The sequence below is a fragment of the Crassostrea angulata genome, chromosome 9 (assembly GCF_025612915.1).
Source record: "Crassostrea angulata isolate pt1a10 chromosome 9, ASM2561291v2, whole genome shotgun sequence".
In the NCBI taxonomy this organism is placed as follows: Eukaryota; Metazoa; Mollusca; class Bivalvia; order Ostreida; family Ostreidae; genus Magallana; species Magallana angulata.
In genome coordinates, this window is record NC_069119.1 from 30559768 (window position 1) to 30578214 (window position 18447).

The following is an 18447-nucleotide window of genomic DNA, read 5'->3' on the forward strand; positions in this document are numbered from 1 at the left end:
CAATGAAATAGACAGGCCTATAACAATGAAATAGACAGCCTACAACAATGAAATAGACAGCCTATAACAATGAAATAGACAGGCCTATAACAATGAAATAGACAGGTCTATAACAATTAAATAGACAGGCATACAATTAAATAGACAGGCCTATAACAATGAAATAGACAGGCCTATGACAATGAAATAGACAGGCCTATAACAATGAAATAGACAGGCCTATAACAATGAAATAGACAGCCTACAACAATGAAATAGACAGATCTACAACAATGATATATATAGGCCTATAACAATGAAATAGACAGGCCTATAACAATGAAATAGACAGGTCTACAACAATGATATAGATAGGCCTACAACAATGAAATAGACAGGCCTATAACAATGAAAGAAACAGGCCTATAACAATGAAAGAAACATGCCTATAACAATGAAATAGACAGGCCTATAACAATGAAATAGACAGGCCTATAACAATGAAATAGACAGGCCTACAACAATGAAATAGACAGGCCTACAACAATGAAATAGACAGGCCTATAACAATGAAATAGACAGGCCTACAATGAAATAGACAGGCCTACAATTAAATAGACAGGCATACAATTAAATAGACAGGCATACAATGAAATAGACACGCCTACAACAATGATATAGATATGCCTACAACAGTGAAATAGACAGGTCTACAATGAAATAGACATGCCTAAGTGACATTTCTGTTTGAAGCATCGCTTTCTAGACACCAGAATCATCTTAGCATAGCTCATCAGACATGAATCTCTTGTTTCATCAAACATCTGCTGTGTACTTAACAGTTTGCTTATACTATTTTCAAACAAGAAGCGATAATGAAAAATTGACGTCCTGTTTATTTTTGGACTATTGGCCTTTTGTACCAATAAGTTCATTAATTTGTATTAACATTTAAAAAGTAAAAAATATGACGTCAAAAAATGTACAACAATGCCGTCAGATAATGGAGGACATTTACCAGGGTCGGTACTCCCAATATACGTAAGCTCATAATACTGCATACAAAGACTGGACACTTTGCCAATTAACCACCTTTCTCCCACACGAGGATATTTAAACCCAGTGTTTGCAAATATCCCCTCTCGTAATCTTGCCTAAATATAGAACAAAGGCTTCTATTTTAGTGGTCGCAATGTCACACTTCCAAACAAGCAATGTTTATACTGCCAAAGGACTTGTTTAAATTGCAAATATATATTTATAACAATTTATAACCATTAACACAGGGGACAAGTGTGTATTCTATTTTCTATATCTGTGTACAGGTATTTATAATAGAACCTGTGGATGTCTTTTTACATTTACTCCCGACGGGGGAGGAGGTCAAAAATAAGCATGCAGTGGCTGTTCTACCTCTGTCTCCTAAAATCAATAAACAAATTTCATAATCAGACTTCTTATAAGGACCAAAAATGGAGAGAGAAAAAATTCAATCTCATGAATCTCTGAAATTACATAACAAATTATATAAAATGAAAAAAACTGTATGAATTCATTAATATCAACTGCAATCACAATCTGTGGCGACATGTATTGGCTGTGGCGACATGTATTGGCTGTGGCGACATGTATTGGCTGTGGTGACATGTATTGGCTGTGGTGACATGTATTGGCTGATAATCATAGCCCTTTGAGGCACTGCCTAAAATTTCAGTTTTCCCCAAATCGAGCCTCATCTTTATTACGACTAAATGAAATCTAAGACATTTTATGCCTGGGGGAATGGAAACTTATGATAATTATATACAGACGCTTACTGTATTCTCATAAAATTTCACTTTTATTATCTCATTAATTTTCAAGTTCCATCTGAATTAATAATAACTCTAGACTGAAGACACATATGATTACAATAAAAAGCCTTTAATTAAAAGCTCTGATGAATAATTTAAAAAGTTGTTCTTTTTTTAATGTCACAAAGAAGGAAACAGTATATATGGTTCCATTATTTACTTGTTAATGGTAGTTAAACAAAAGTTAGAACTAAAATTATTTACCAGGGATAGTACATGTTCCAAGATTGGTCAAAGTCTCCCCCCCCCCCATCCCCCCAAAAAATATTTCCATGGTTCAAGAGTTTTATTGAAAACCCAAATAAACATATGAATTATATATACATAACCTTCATAATCACTTAATAAAATCAAATCTTTCATGTGTAACTAAATTTTCTTCAAGTACCTTTCGAACATAAAACTTATGTATCCCTTTTTTTAAGTGTGCATGCCATCAAATTTCAGTACTAGTTTTTTTTTTCATTTGGATTGGTCTTTCAAATTTAGATGTTTTCCTGCATTTGATTGATGAGAAAATCCAATAAATCCAGCAATTATAAATAGATGTATTTTTAGACATTTTTCACATAACTGTTAGGTACAAGTATTAACCCAGAAGTATAAAAATATGTATTTTGGACATTTTTTCGCATAACATGATAATATTGTATAACATAATAATAAAAGATAATTTATCCTGGTGCAATATGGGTACAAGTATTAACCCAAAGGTATTCACACAACGTAAACCCACCAACCAACAATAATTAACAATTAATTACAACGCAGTAAATGCTTAATACCTCTGATTTCATCTTCGCTCTCCCTTTCGGAGGAACCGAGTGATTCCCCTTGTTTGAATCCGTTACCCCGAGATTTAAACTCCTCTTGAATGGTGGGCAGAACTTTCGTTAGCATGGTGAAATCTTGATCGAGTCTCACAGAAAATGTAAATCCACGCGAACCTCACAGCATACACTGTTCCGTGTCATAATATAGTCCACTTTTAACGTTTTAAACAAACGCAGACATATAATTATCAATTTTCTATAAATATATTGCGACCTATTAAGAAATTCACTATTTTTCACACAGTCATTTTTATTTCAACACACCTCTCCTATTTGATGACTACAAAACTGTTAATGAAGAAATAAATTATCATTCAATGCTTAAACGTTTAGCATTCACATTTGTTTTTTAACAAACCCATTTATTCCTCCTGGTCAGGAATAGATTAATGAATTCCTATAGTATGATACTTCCTCACACCTTTTTTCACAACTATCTAATACACTCTAGTACATGTTGCTATATATACTTGTATATGCGCATGTACTTAGAAATTTATATATATATATCCAGATGAAAAATAAACTCTTATCACTTCAGAACTGTATCACAATTGCTAAATGTATTTTAATTAATCAGGACTATTATTAACTTCACTTCCAAAACATATGTCCCGTTATTATCAATTTTCACTCAGCAGACTTTTTTTATTTCCGTACGTTTTTCCTCCAGTAATGATCACTAAATGGTGGAAAAATAAATGAATATTTCCACAACCAATATCAGAATTAAAAAAAAAAAAAAAACACTGACTTTCACTTCTCAGCAAAAACTTAAAAACACAGTTCCATTCCACACGGAAGAAACACAAAGCTTTAACACTAACTAATCTATTCTCATCACACAAAACGCAATTAACATTGAGAATCTCGGGAGGCAAATGGGAGAAATTTCTTTCCGTTTTTTTTTTCAGTGGTGTAAGCCTCAGAGTTATTTTTAATATTCATTATTGTTCTCGCTAGTCTAGTTTGTCGGGCTTGTAGGCATGACCTGGGATATAGAGTTTCCAAAAATAGCCCTGTATAAGAAAAGCCACACGTTTCATAGAGGATCTGATATTTACAGGTGTCTTGCATTAGACACAGGAATTATAAAAGACGGATGGTTATTTCTGTTGAAATTCTTAACTGAAAAAAGTTAGGTCACCTGTCACACAATCAACATTGGATTAATTAGTAATTAAACCTTTAAATACTTTAAACAAAAATATAATAGCACAGCTAGGCTCAGTTTTAAAATATTTCAAATGTCATTAATTAAAAGATTTCTATGTGTATTAATGTATTAAAGTAAAATCCAACAGGAGTAATAAGACAGGTACTCAAATACAGGTATAGTCACAAAAGGAAAATAAGTAGGTCAAATCTCAGGTATTGTAAAGTTATATTACATATGTGCTAGTTAATGATTCAACCATTAGCCAGCTAGGACAGACAGCTGTCATATGTGAAGGGGGTTAGAAGATTAATTCATTACGAAAAATGTTTTGAATATATTTAGGAGATAGGATGACAATTAATTTATTCAGTATATTTCATTCCCTATGATAATATTCCAAAAAGATGGAAATATAAAAATACCAAATGGTTGGGGGGTGGGGGGGGGGGGGGGGGAGGGAGGAGGAGGACACAGGGAGGATATGCTTGTTCTGATAAATATGAGGGTTTGCATGTGTATTGGGGTGGGGGTATTTGTCTTATTGTTTTTCATAAAAATGTGAATTGTTAATACCTAAGAACCCTATGTAAACATTTTTTTTATTCTTTTAAAAAAGTTTAAGCATCATGCAAGACCATAACATATATGAGGATCTTCAAGGAAGGGGGGGGGAGAAATGGGGTACATGGTTTACTCAACATCAAGCTGTCAAAATACACACAAAGCTATCTTAATAATTTGAGAACTCAAGAATATCTAATTATTCATTATTTCCAAATAATTATGATCCAGGAAGCCATTGAAATTTAATTTAGACTTCTAAAAGAATTGAGGTAAAGAACACCATGCATCTACATGACAAACCTAGTTTCTTAAATTTTCAAAAATTGATTAAAACATTTAAGCTAATTGACGACAACATCATATCAAATTTCACAAATTCTCAAAAAGACTCTTGTACCATTAATTACTCGTCACTGCATCATATCTTCCTTGATTGTCAATCATTGGTTTGCATTCATGACATTTTTTAAATATCAAATATTGATGTATCTCTGTTATCTATGAATTTTTTTTTTGTTCATGAATCAAAAAGTTGTTTACATCAAAATAGCTAGCTGACAAAAATCATAATTAATGCGTCTTTTATTATAAATCGTTTGAAGAGTATAGGTGACCCGGACCGTCATTAATGGATCTGATGATCGTCACACATTAAGTACAGATTTTGGAGACTTTCAAGTAAAAGTACAGATTTTTTATCACAAACAATTAACCTATAGAGATGAGATGATAACACTAAACACAACACGATTTTTTTTCCCGAAAGTACTTTTCCTCACCTACTTTCTGAACTGACTATTAAGTTACACAGTACACAGTGAGAATTTGATCAGGCCACCGAGAACATATTGTCAATATACAGAATATAATTATAACACGTATATATATAACACGGATCTAGTAACAACTCATAAACCACAGGACTTCAGTTATATACATAGCAGGACACCGCTTGCGTCCAGAAAAAAAATCCCTAAATAAATGATGACAATCTTTCAAACAATAATGATAGCTTTAGACAGTTTCATTTTGTATCATTTAGAAACCATCTCTCCCCCCCACCCCTCAAACCTTCTTTTAAATATACAGAGAAATAAAAAACCTTGGCACCTAGTTTCTATTTACTGAGTATTTAAAGATTTACCACACTAAAAAACATTTCTAGAGTCAATATAGGTCTGAATTTCAGCCCTGTGAACCATCCTAAAAATCTTTCAATTTTTCACCAATAGAACAAGTTCCACCCATAATCCCCTTCCTCGGCCCTTTAAAACTATGTGAAAATGAAAATGTAGTTTTTTTTAAAGAAGAACAGATTCTTAACAATAATAATAATGAAGTCTGACTAGTTCAAAGATTGTAAAATTCTTCTATCTTCACAATTCATCATGCACATATATTTTTTAGGAGTTATTTGATAATTCTATATTACAGTTGCATCAATGCAGTAAAAAAGCAGAGAGTTTATAAATAAATTCTTGTAAATATTTGTAATCATGCATTATTTTCTATTTTGAGGAAGTTCTTAACAACATTCTAAAATAAACCTACAGATATAAAACTGTTGCCCTACACTAAAATTAGACATTACTCTAGCACCACAAAATTACAGATTTCCTATTGAACTCAATATATCACGGGGAAATATTTCAATTTAATCGAAAATCAAAATTCAAAACACTTAACTCCTCCTTGACTCCGCGCAAAGATGGATAAGTATACTGACATGGATTTCAAAATTAGCATTATAACAAACAAATCTACGGAAAACATATTATCATATCCTGAACTAATTAACCAATGCGCACACAGCTATTTTTACCATCAATATACACAAACAATTAGATATAACTTCCTCTCCCATCCAAGTATATTAGGAATATGTTGCACTTCCAGCGCGGAAACAGCCCTTTATAATTGGCATCATAACTGGTTATAATATTATTATTTCGATGTTTCCCTATTTTTATCTTTTTTCCTGGTCAGAACTGACGCTCTACAACACAATAATGCGTGGGAGAAATGCCAGCCACATGTTTTTTTTTTGCTTGCATGTGGTTCTACATAGGTAATCATTAGTTTGACCATTTCCATGCAAATTTCCTCACTTTTGTAGTTGTTGCAATTGTATAGTGGTTATACTCTTAGAGTCAGATAGAAACGAAAACACGTCTGTACGCTTTGACTGGTTTATCTAGACTGATTTGAATATAAACATATCATTATAACATATCATATATATTATATATATTATAATATAATTTAATTCTGGTTGTTACGCGGCATTTGATTGGATAGAAAAATTTAGTTAAATTTGTATAACCTGGTTTGCACGTCACAAGACACGTCACAATGCACCAACGTACTAATTCACTTGACGTTACGTTTGAATTTTGAACAGATTTATATCATTTTTAGAAGTAAAACGGACTCAATTTGTACAGCAAATTCCAGAAAATTAAATTATAAGGAATGAACTCAATATCTACCCAAGTTATACTCGTATAACCTGGGTTGGAGCAATTTACGCCTTTTTATAATCCGCTTCGCGGATTATAAAGCGTAAATTGCCCTAACCCAGGTTATACGAGTATAACTTGGGTAGACATTGAGTTCATTTCTTAAATATCATACTATGATGTTATGATGTTATCATAATATATCATACTATGATGACGTCATAATAGCAATGTCTCACAACGTGACATGCACCTTGATGTCATATAAGATGTTTATCAACAGTAGTAGAGATACATAAATAACCATTTAATTCATAGAAATAGTTGTTTATCTGTTTACTAACAAGATAAAGTCTCTCACCTAATCTTTTACCCCTTCTGCTTTATACCATTATAAACTCAAGGACCCCCCTCCCTTCTCCCCCCCCCCCCCCCAATGGTTCCTCCTCCAACCCCCCAACCATCCCCCCCCCTTCCCCCTGAAAGTCCTGCTCTAGTGCTAATGACTAACATAATTTACTGGGAATAAACTAGTGAATACACTTATACACAAATATATCGGTGAATACAACCGACATCTTATCACTGTATTTATAACCCTCTTCAGAGCAGTGAACTGTTTATATATAATACACCTTGCCTACCTACTTATATCATCATTCTTTAAGGTACACCTCCCAGCCAAAAGCCACAGGTACATCAGAACCAGTAATATAGGTACGTCTCTATTTGACAAGTCACCAGTACCCGAATCATAGGTAATGTATCTAGGTCAGCTGTTCTTACCCCGCACTACGAAAACAACACCCCAAGTCAGGTACTGTAATGAATGGGGTCACTTACGATATTATTTATATAATATTCTCTATATACTAGGTAAAAGCAAACACTGACCTGAAACCCCAAAAGCCGGGCACTCTGCAGAAAAGAATTTGAACGACGGAGAAATTTTTTTTTTTTTTTGTTTATAGCTCACAACGCACTTTATCAATTTCAAGAAAGGGAAAACGGGGAACACAGGAGTTCTTTATTTTGGTAACCCTCGCTAGACGCGAGAATCTCTGGACGAGGGAATTATTGCGTCAGCGCTGTCTGATAAAGCCTCCGTACTACGTAATAGCGCAATCATTAAGAAGAAGTGGAGGTTGTTCTCCTGAATACCCCTCCCTCCCTGACAATAAATTCTGACCAACTTTTTAAAGACTTTTTATTCCGCATCTTAGCCTTTTGATGACATTACACAGATATGCATGTTAAGGCAAAATCAAAGTTCAGTTGGTTTTTTTTAAGTCAATTTTTCTTTCCTTCAACCTCAAAACGTCATGATGCACATGCAGAGGGGAAAAAAAAAATTATGCTATAATATCACAGCGGGGAACAATTTGCCGTCTATCTCTTATGTATACTTCTAGAGATCTCTGGTGGAATTCTTTATCTTGCCACGAAAATCAAACAAATTATAAAACTCATAGTTGGACTTCAAAAGTTTTCTTTATAAATATGATACACATGCTGTAATTTTCAGCTTCTTTTCTCCCTTTTTTTTTTTTTTTTTTTTACACATACACAAACTGGTAAAACCCATTCAAGCCTCCCTGTAAACCATCCAACTCAACTGAACTTGTTTATTCTGCAACTTAATAAACTTTGGAATTTTGCTGTTCTTATCATAGGGATTTTAATGGATTAATAAAAACACGCTTCTTTTTTCTGAGATATGATATAGACAGCAAAATCCCTGTATATGCGCACTTAAGATCACAAGCTCCCCCCCCCCCCCCCTTCCCACTTCCTACCCCATAATAGTTATTTAGCTCTCAATCTGCACCTATATCTTTCAAAATAATGAAAAATTAATTGTAAATAATTCTACTGTTTTCGTGTGTGACAATTACTATCTTTGATGGTCTTGTAATTTTGCAATGGAAAGTCTTTTGTTTTCAACAAGTACAACATATTTTGCAATGCATGGGTTCTTGACCTCGGTTTCAACATCCCTAGAACACCATACCTTTTCAGTTTGGCCTCTAAAAAAAAGTCTCTTCAATTATGACGTTTGCACTCACACGGGGGAATATGAAATTAATAGATTGCAAAATGCTGGAAATAATGAGAATGAAATCATTTACGACTCTTAAATGAGGAGACATTTCAATTGTTGAGCACCATTAATCAACAATTAGGGAGTTAGGATGATGACAGGATCATTCTACCCCCTCAGCCCACATGTACTGGGTTACAGTCACAACAGTGCAAGTGGCTCGCAAAAAAGCACACAAACACAATCGTATTAAAAATTACCCCCCTAACCTTGAGAATAACTGCTTCGTTTACTAGACCGTGGCAAAGATTCAGAGCATAAGATTACGTCAATCGACTAGAGGAATATTTTGAAACAAACAAAGCCTGAAAAATGTGTCACGCACTGTGACCACACGAAATCGTGGGCTTTTAATGGGGGGGTTTTTCCTGTTTATGGCTGAATGGCAGTACTCTTGCGAGTCAATGCTGCTACCAGTGCTGTAACATACTTACTAAAAACCCCCACAGATTACTAAGTACAAGGTCACTTAATTCTATACACAAAACGGATGCCCCCAGTGAGAGAGAGTCTAGGTGCACTCATACTTACATAGCAAATACTCCTCCGACATCATCAAAACAAGAATAAACTCCCTTTTCGAAACGATCTAATAAAATCCCATCATTCCTTGAGAAATTGGAGAGAGAGAAAAAAAAGACTTGCTGTGCTTCAGCAGGTGTAGAATCTTGCTGGAATCAAACTTTTAATCGGCAAAATTCCAAGAAATTCCAAAAAGTTGCTTTTCGGTTTCAAACTCCTCCTTAAGAGACTGTATCTCTCCTTGATTCTGACCAAGTACCACTGCGAGTCAAAACTTCACAAATTTTCAATGAACGACAATCGCAGACTCAGGCAGGGCTTGACCTCAGGCGAAAAAATATAGGTTCCCCCCCCAAAGAACCAGCATCCTTATATTCCGTCTATAAAGGCGGTGAATTTTTAGCTGGTTGATCTCTCCACAAAAGATTCTGCCGTGGTCTTGGCACACTATGTCGACTAATCAGCCCAAAATAGATACAGCGCTATCAGAGACATGTAAACAGACCTTAGCTCTTTCTACCTCATAGTTTAAAAATTACGCTGGTTCTGTGTATACATACAGTGCCGCAGCCTGTAGTTTTTGCTTTTGAAAGCCTTGGGTTACCGATATCTCAGCTTGTCTGGATTTCACTTGACCAGCAAAACCAGATAAGCAGGAGGAATGACCTTTAAAAATTCTATACATAGTCTATCTCGATTTCATACACAATTATACAAAGTGCTGAAACCTCGACCCATGGCCATTACTTTATGCAGTTAAAATCATTGATTGCTTAGTTAAAATGATGTTGTTTTTTTACTACAATCCAAAATACCCAATCTGATCAATTCTCAGCTTGAGTGACTTTCTAATCATAAACAGGATTAAAGACTGCAAACTTGTGTTTGAGATATCTCAATGAAAAATTGAAATGAAAACTTGTGTTTGAGATATCTCAATGTAAGACAGCATTAAATGTAAACCTGTCATTGATCAACCTAAGTCAATCACTTTGAAAACTTAGTCAAAGATCTTTTTAATTTGAAAAAATAATATTTATTCTCTCTCTCTCTCTCTCTCTCTCTCTCTCTCAAATCAAATGAGTGTCAAGAAAGGAAACTCCAAATGTGTCATGAAAAAAAAATTCAAACAAGTTTATTTATCTTTCTATCTTTCTGAGGTAAAAAAGAAATGCATATAAAGTGCAAAATCACCAGATCCTATTTCATCAAACACTTATTTCACAATTCATCAAACACTTATTTCACAATAGCGAACCTAATTTATGTGGGATCAATTCTGGTATTTAAGAGTTTTACCCCATCTGATTTGTCCAAACACAAAGGAAAGTGCTTCCTTAGCCACATATATTGGATAACAAAAATTCAATATCATCGTTAGCATTTAAATTGCTTTTGATGAGACTCAATGGTGCATTCTAACTTTCTATCATTTGACTGTACACCCGGATGTGGCGAATTTTTTTTTCTCATCATTATCATTTTTCTTTTTGGTAAAATTTCCTGCTTTCAGAGTCTATATCTCCCGCTAAGTTCTTTTCTCTTATTACATAATGCCCCACTTAAATGATATATAAATGTCTCTGGACAGTTCCTTAGTATATCCCAGTGAGCTTTCGATCAGTATCATGAGTCTGGTTAAATTAAAACACCAAGTGAGCATTTACATGCAGCCAAAGGGACACACTGCATTGCCCTGAAATGTCAATATTGATATTTTTTTCTAAAATTGTCAGAATATCTAGGTCATGTTGCTTAATATAACATTATTTTCTATCTGATAATGGTTGCATGTACACAAGCCTTCAGGGTTGAGGCTTGATTTTTAATGGGCAAAAGGCGGGGCTAAATAGGAGAGAATTATTAACTAGCCAGCACCAGTATCGGGCAAGTATCATCCTGAGGGGAGAATTAAATATAACACCTTGACACCAATACCCAATTTTTTCAAGTTAAAAGTACTTTTGCACGAAGATGTTAATTTTATTCCCTCCAATTGGTTCGAACTGTGATTCCCGATGTGTTAAAAATTAATAGCTTTGTTAAAGATAAGTATCATAAAAGCTGAAAGAATTAAATTGAAATGTGTTTTATCACTGACTGGGATGTGTGTAACCCCTAAAATCCTACATTTTACCATCTTTAGAATTAATTGGCCATTTTGACATTGTATGGATACAGATACAGGTACGCGAAAGATTGTCCCTGACCCTGAAACTATATCAGTTTCATCCAAACTAACATAACAAAAATCTTAATGCTGCAAATTCACAGAATTACAAAAAGCATAATGTGCACCCCACCCAAATTTTCATAATCTTTGCAGCATAAACATAATCAACACAGGACAAGAAAATTGGTAATGTGTGTATATGAAGTTAAAACCGCATTCAGCAGACAGAACCATAACATTGAATTTACCGAGTGATACTGGTCCTGCAGCCTTTTGAACAATATGACTCACAAGTAAATCTTAGCATGGAGTGTACAGCAATGATTTGTGTGCCTTTCAGCATTCAATTATTGTATTTTAATTATGTGCAGAATTGCATGGTAATAATTGGGTTAGTTGGGTTGGGTGGAGGGGGGAGTAGGGGTGGCATCATGCTCAGATTTAATCCTAACCCCCCCCCCCCCTCCCCCCCCCCCCCCCCCCCCAATTAATTTAACAAATCAGGAGAATCACTAAAAATACATGCAATTATTATAAGGATCATTTAAGGGAAAGGAAACATTTTAGGAATTGTAAATGTTGGATATGTTTTTATCATAGAGGGTTGTATTACAGGCGCTGAGCACTAGCTTGTCAACTGTATTTCCAAGAATTTCACAGAGCTGGCATTATTAGGTCATGTGACTAAATTCATGGATATAATCAAGTCACATGATCAAATCAAGCTAGCATGTTAATGAGCCCCCCCCCCCCCCCCAAAAAAAAAATTCAACAGCATTTGGTGTTTTAATTCTTTCTCTCTTCTGTTGTTCTTAATTAATGAGCAGTTATATTCTAATGAATGCATCAGCAGGATTATAATTATGACACAACAGCCTTTTATTCTACTGCCCACATTTGAGTCATATATTATTTAATCAAGATGACCAAAAAACACAAGCAATTAAGCCACACCATCATTTTAATAATATATGGTGTATTTATTCTTGTGTGGGTTGCATAATAATTGCTATAAATATTGAATAAAAATCTAATAAACCTTTGACATTATTAGACACAGCCGCTCTATATCTTTGATTCATGCAAGCCATTATACTTTCATTATTTTTTTTATTTAATGGAACAGATAATGTTACAAAGGTAATCATCAAGAGAAAAAAAAATATGACTATGGGGCGAAAAAAATGACAGTCATTGAGTCATAAAGACAAACGATCTAGCTTTAAACTGCCAGTTGCCATGCTTTCTGGACAGACACCCACATTTCAGTTAGGTAATCATGATTTTTAATGAGTGCTGAATATGACATAACAACCATATTGAAGTTAATGACATATTACATATACTTGCACAGTGAGCCAGTTTATATAGTTCATCCTCACCAAACAACAGACTTGGATTAAATTTTTTTTCAATTAAAAAAATTGTTCATTAAGTAATTAACTAAGAGTATAAACGAACATTTGATAAATATAAATGAAGAAACTCTGTTGATGATCGAGGCGAATATGACTGAAGATATTTGACGAGTAGTTCAGTTTACAGACCATTATGTCATATATAGTACACCACATGAATAACCTCATAGATACATAATTCCTAACTTCGTAACTACTAGTAACCTGTCCAAAAATAACCTTCACGCAAGTGCAACAATGTGGATTCCCTATTTTACCAGAGTACTTTTAGTTTCCATGATTCTGCTGTATCATATTAAATTGTAGCGATATTAAATTGTGAACTTGTAAATTTTATCATAATTTCCTAAGAATAACAACTCCCACTAAAATATTATTGAGATATTAAAATTGCAAGCCTAAGGTGTGCTTCTTGCAATTTTACCTGGACATTCATTCCTCACAATAAATAAGGAATTTTTACACTATGCACTGGAAATGACAAAATCCTATTCAATTAAAATATCAATTCTTTACAGTATCAAAAACAAGGTATCACAATTTTTTGGATAAAAAAAGATACTGACAAGAGAATTGATGAAGGAAAGAAATGTTTTCACTTTTTTAAGTTCTTTTATTGGTTTTTGTTTTCATTTTCGTTTGATTTATGAAGTTTTTCTTAATTTTTTCGCTTCTCTTCTCAACAGACCAAAGATAAATATCCCAGGAGTTGTCTCTCTTTGATAATTAACAATATTAGATGCGTTACAAGGTATACAGGCAATAATACCCATTATATCAAACTTCCCCTACTTTCTCCACAGCAAGAAGTCTTTTAATTTAATCAATCATTCATTTATTTCCACAGCTGGCAACTTGATGCGGAGAAATTAATTGAAACAAAATGCGACCAAGAAGATTGCTACCAAAAATATTAGCAATCCGATGGCAACACATTAATGAATAACTTTTCATTTTCCTTCATTAATATCATGGACATTTAATAACAGCTTCTTAGAATTTCAGAAACTTGTGTTTTTGATGAAATTCAATGGCTCATAAGGTTAACAACCAGATGCATGCTATAGTCAGTAATAGTTTTCAGAGTTTGCATGCTATAGTATATTTCAGTTGTGAACAGATTCAGTGTTTTTCCTGTTAATTTTTCCCTCCAACCTACCATCCTATTGTGGTTTCATCAATTTTTGTTGAATACCAATTTTCCTTGGATTTCTTTGCTGAGTTGATCCACAAAAAATCAAATATTCATCAAAGTGTAATTTCTAATGACACATCGTATCAAAAGTATCATTACCCACAAATTTAGGTCTTTTTGAAAATTCTAAAATTCTGAAAGAGTGCTCTTGTTGTCTCTTCCCCCCCTTTCCACTCCCCCTGGATAATTCTGGATTCACACCACCATATTTTCCCCTTTTTTCCCCTGCAACCTATATATTACCCTTACCAATTAATCCCCACCCCCCCCCAATCCTACAAGATAGAAACTTCTTGATCCATGCCTTTCCCCGCAATGGCACACTTCTCAAACAACATTACATAAGGCACTCACCGATTGGCTCCTGGAATCCCGAGTCGACACTCTCTTTATACAGCAGCTTCCGGTTGACGATATCTGGCAAAAAAAAAAAATTGTGAAGTGTAATGCACATTTTGCTTAGAATAACATTGGGTAAAATGTTCACTAAATGCTTAGAAAAAGTGTGCCTTGTGAAAAAGGCCCACTGGCAAGACCATTATGCAACATAATTCTCTTGCAATTGCTCATTTATTTTATTAATTTTCTTTTCAATATGCAACTCACATATGAAAGTCCCTAGGGCATCAATTTAAGTGGATTTTTTTTCACTGAAACATGCAAATATCCTCTCTAACACATTATTAAAGGCAAACTGGCATCTGATAAAACATAACTTCTCTTTTTTTCAAACAATAAAGTATTTCTTATAGTATTATTTGCATGACCGTTTACAGTTGATATTGAATCACTTCCCCTATGACATGAGACATTAACACAATTACATATACATGCTTTGATAAACTATATTAATACCTGAAATAAACACTGAATCAGCTGTTGTGTCACTTACTGTGGCATCCGGGTTTAACTGTACTACCCAGGTGCATAGCATTTCACTTACATTGTACAGTTGAAATTCATTATCTCGAACACTGATATCTCGAATACAATGGATATGTTGAAGTGATTTGCAAGTCCCTACCACTTATTTTTCAAGATATCTCGAATACTCGGATATCTCAAAGTTTTTTAAACAGTCCCATCTAGTTAGAGATAACGAAGTTTGAATGTAGTTAAGTTTTGCATTTTACTTACATTATCATTCAGTTTTGTACTTAACTTACATTACGGTTAGGTTTAACTTTACGTACCTTACATTTTGAAGTCCTTACATTAACAGGCTTTAGCAGTTGACTTGAACTTAACTTGTACATCACTTAAATAAATTGTAACTTAAGATAGTGTATCACTTACTTTTTTTTTGAAGCTGTACTTTGATCTATAGTTAAAATTAAATTATTTTCGCCCCTTTCGCCCTCGTTGTCAGCAGGCAAACTTAAGACTGAGCGAAACCGTTTGCAAGTGTAGAAGGGCGAAATTTACACAGGGCAAAATTTACTCTTCATACAGCATTAAAAATCCTCAAAGCTATGACTTACATGGGTAGTTATTGGAAGACATTTCCTTATTCTACTGCCGTCTTCCTACCATGTCAGGCTGTAAAAAAAAAAAAAAAAAAAAAAATTAAAAACAACATTCAGGTGGCTAGGCGCAGTGCAGATCAGAAACCCTCGGCTAACGAAGATGGAGGCTGGGAGGTCAACAAACAAACCATAAAATCTGTCTGGACAATTTCAAAATATGATTTGTTTGCCTATAAACTATCATCAAATAAGGAAAAATTCCATACACAGTCAAAACTTTCTTAGAAATCAATGGCTACTCTTGACCAGCGGCCAGTTTTGTTTTTTGAATTTGTATTTTACCTTTTAAATTGGAGTATTTTCCTATATCTTTATATAGATCTCTTATTCTAAAGGAGACCTGAATACAGTCAAAAAATGGCCACGGCCATCGAGCCCTTTCAAATGTATCAAAAACCTAAAAATAGTTCAATTCAATGAAACAGATTAATAAGTATATTTTTATCATTGTTCAAGGCATATCTTTCTTAAATTAAATCCAAGATTTCAATGCCATTTGTTATTAAAACTGCAAAATAAAGAAATCATAAAAAAACAATGGAAATAAATAAATTCAAGGCAATACATTCATTATAAGTACCAATGAACTTATTATTCAAGGCATTTTTTTATGAATTAATTCCCTGATTTCAGTGATGTTAAAAAAACCATAATACATTCAACATCTGTCTCCTCGGGTTATATACATAGAAACTGTCAATGTTAGAATTCATTTAAATCATCCATATGAATGAAAAATAGCGTACTCCACAAATACACAATTTTCTGGTGTTCAATCATTTTAATAATCATACAATGAAAAAAAAAAAATCAAACGTTAAAAACACAGATTCTTCAATATGTCTCATCTATGCCTGAGAGTTTGACTAAAGGTATAAACAAAGTTTGTCCAAATTCCTATTTTTTCAATTTTTTTTTAGTTCATTAACTAGAAACTGTAATTCTTGTACATATCATTTTTTCTTAAGGGGGGGGGGGGGGGGGGGGGGGAGTGATTTCAAGAGATTCCAAGTTATAATACATACTGTACAATATATCATTAAAAAGATCACCATAGCATTTACATTCATAAAATGGAAATAAATATGATGACTTTATGAAGAATTTTTTTAATAGAAAACCCAATGCTGCAAACAATAAAATAAGAAGGATAATATAGACATGCAGCTTTATCATAAAAGCAGCAAATTTATTTTATAACCAAAATAAGGTAGTTTAAAGGAAGTTAAAAAGAAAATAATGTTTTGTTCACTTAGTGCAGTAAGCGCAGATTTTTAATTAAATTCTGCACTTTGCTACCTTACATAAAATCAAAGTACTGAAAGTCATGATGGGGTTTGATATAAAATTGCTTCAACAATTGCCAGACAGGCGACACAGATCTAGACCACAACATAACCTAAGCATTTATTCATTTCCTTGTATATAAAGGGTACTGATTAAAGATACTTAAAATACCTAATATCAATAACATTTTGAGATTTAAAAGGACCCACTCTAACATATTAATAATATGATCTATATTTAGACGACAGCCTTAATTAAAATTAAAATTTGGCAATGAAATATAATTCAGTATAGAAAGAATTCAATTTTTTCCAGCTTTTTACTCTTATTATATTCTTTTTCTTTTTTAGCTTTTTAGATCTGAACATTTCCCTATATCTTTATATAGAGCTCTTTTTCTGGAGAAGATTACTATAGTCTAAAATTGGCCACGACCATTCAGTCTCCTTAAAGCCACCATCTGTTCATGGCAGCTTTGGCGTCTGTGGACATACTAGTAGGTAATCTCTGATTCAGGGAAATATACTTGAATGATATAAAATTAATCTGCCCTTTTACATACTAAAATCCAATCAAAATCGTTTTTTAATCTCTTATCAACAGTATAGGACAAAAATTTTGCAATCAGTTCACATATTCTTAACATTAAATTTTGACCAAATAGGTAATTTCAGCTTTTTTGCATGTTTTTCTCTTCCAATTAAGAGGGCTGAATGGTTGTGCATGGTCATTTTTAGACTGTATTTATCTCCTTAAGAAGAAGAACTTTGTATAAATATAAATGGAATTTAAAGCAAAATTATCATTTCTTTTCTTAATCAAATAGTTTAGGGATTAAAAGTCATAAATATAAAATTTAAAGGTAAATTTGAGGGGTAATTTGTTTACCACCTATCCTTCACAAAGTAAGAAAAAGTATTTTCTGTCCATTGGAACTTCAGTGTCTCTTAAAAGTTTACATTTTATCTCATTTTTTTTTTGCTTCTGCAATCAATGAGATGTCTCAATACGTATCATATATAACCTAATTTCAGTTAAATTATATAGCTTTGTCATTGCTTATTCTGTATTTATGGAAATATTCACTCCCTTTTATTTTTCACCCCTTCCACCCTCATTGTCTGTGGGCAAATTTTACTGTCTAAGATAATTTCTTTTTAAACACAACTGAATTCAAAATGGGGCAAAACTGTTTGCAAGTATTGAAGGGCAAAAATTACACAGGATGAAAATAAACCTGTATACAGTGCGTAAATAAAAAAAAAATACCTGTAAAAATGATATATCACAAACACTGAGTTCCTTGGAATAAAGTATTCAACTTACTCCAATATCGGAGTTTCCTAATGCACTGAATTTCATATATCCACATATGTAT

The 18447-nt window shown here is 33.3% G+C and overlaps 1 protein-coding gene across 9 annotated transcripts in view; it reads right to left on the minus strand.

Moving 5' to 3' along the window:
• The window catches only part of LOC128162754 (histone deacetylase 4-like), a 74988-nt gene that overhangs the window by 45510 nt on the left and 11031 nt on the right, over nt 1-18447 (minus strand). For 2 of the 9 annotated variants that reach the window (XM_052826117.1, XM_052826114.1), the window contains exons 2-3: nt 15738-15795; nt 14611-14673 (exon numbers count right to left, since the gene is read on the minus strand). In XM_052826117.1, the coding sequence (XP_052682077.1) occupies nt 14611-14673; nt 15738-15759 (85 nt within the window). In that variant the 5' untranslated portion in view covers nt 15760-15795. Of the gene's footprint in view, nt 1-2617; nt 3566-9479; nt 9964-14610; nt 14674-15737; nt 15796-18447 lie in introns of those variants that run through there. The other 7 variants (XM_052826115.1, XM_052826111.1, XM_052826113.1 and 4 more) reach the window with 5 other exon arrangements.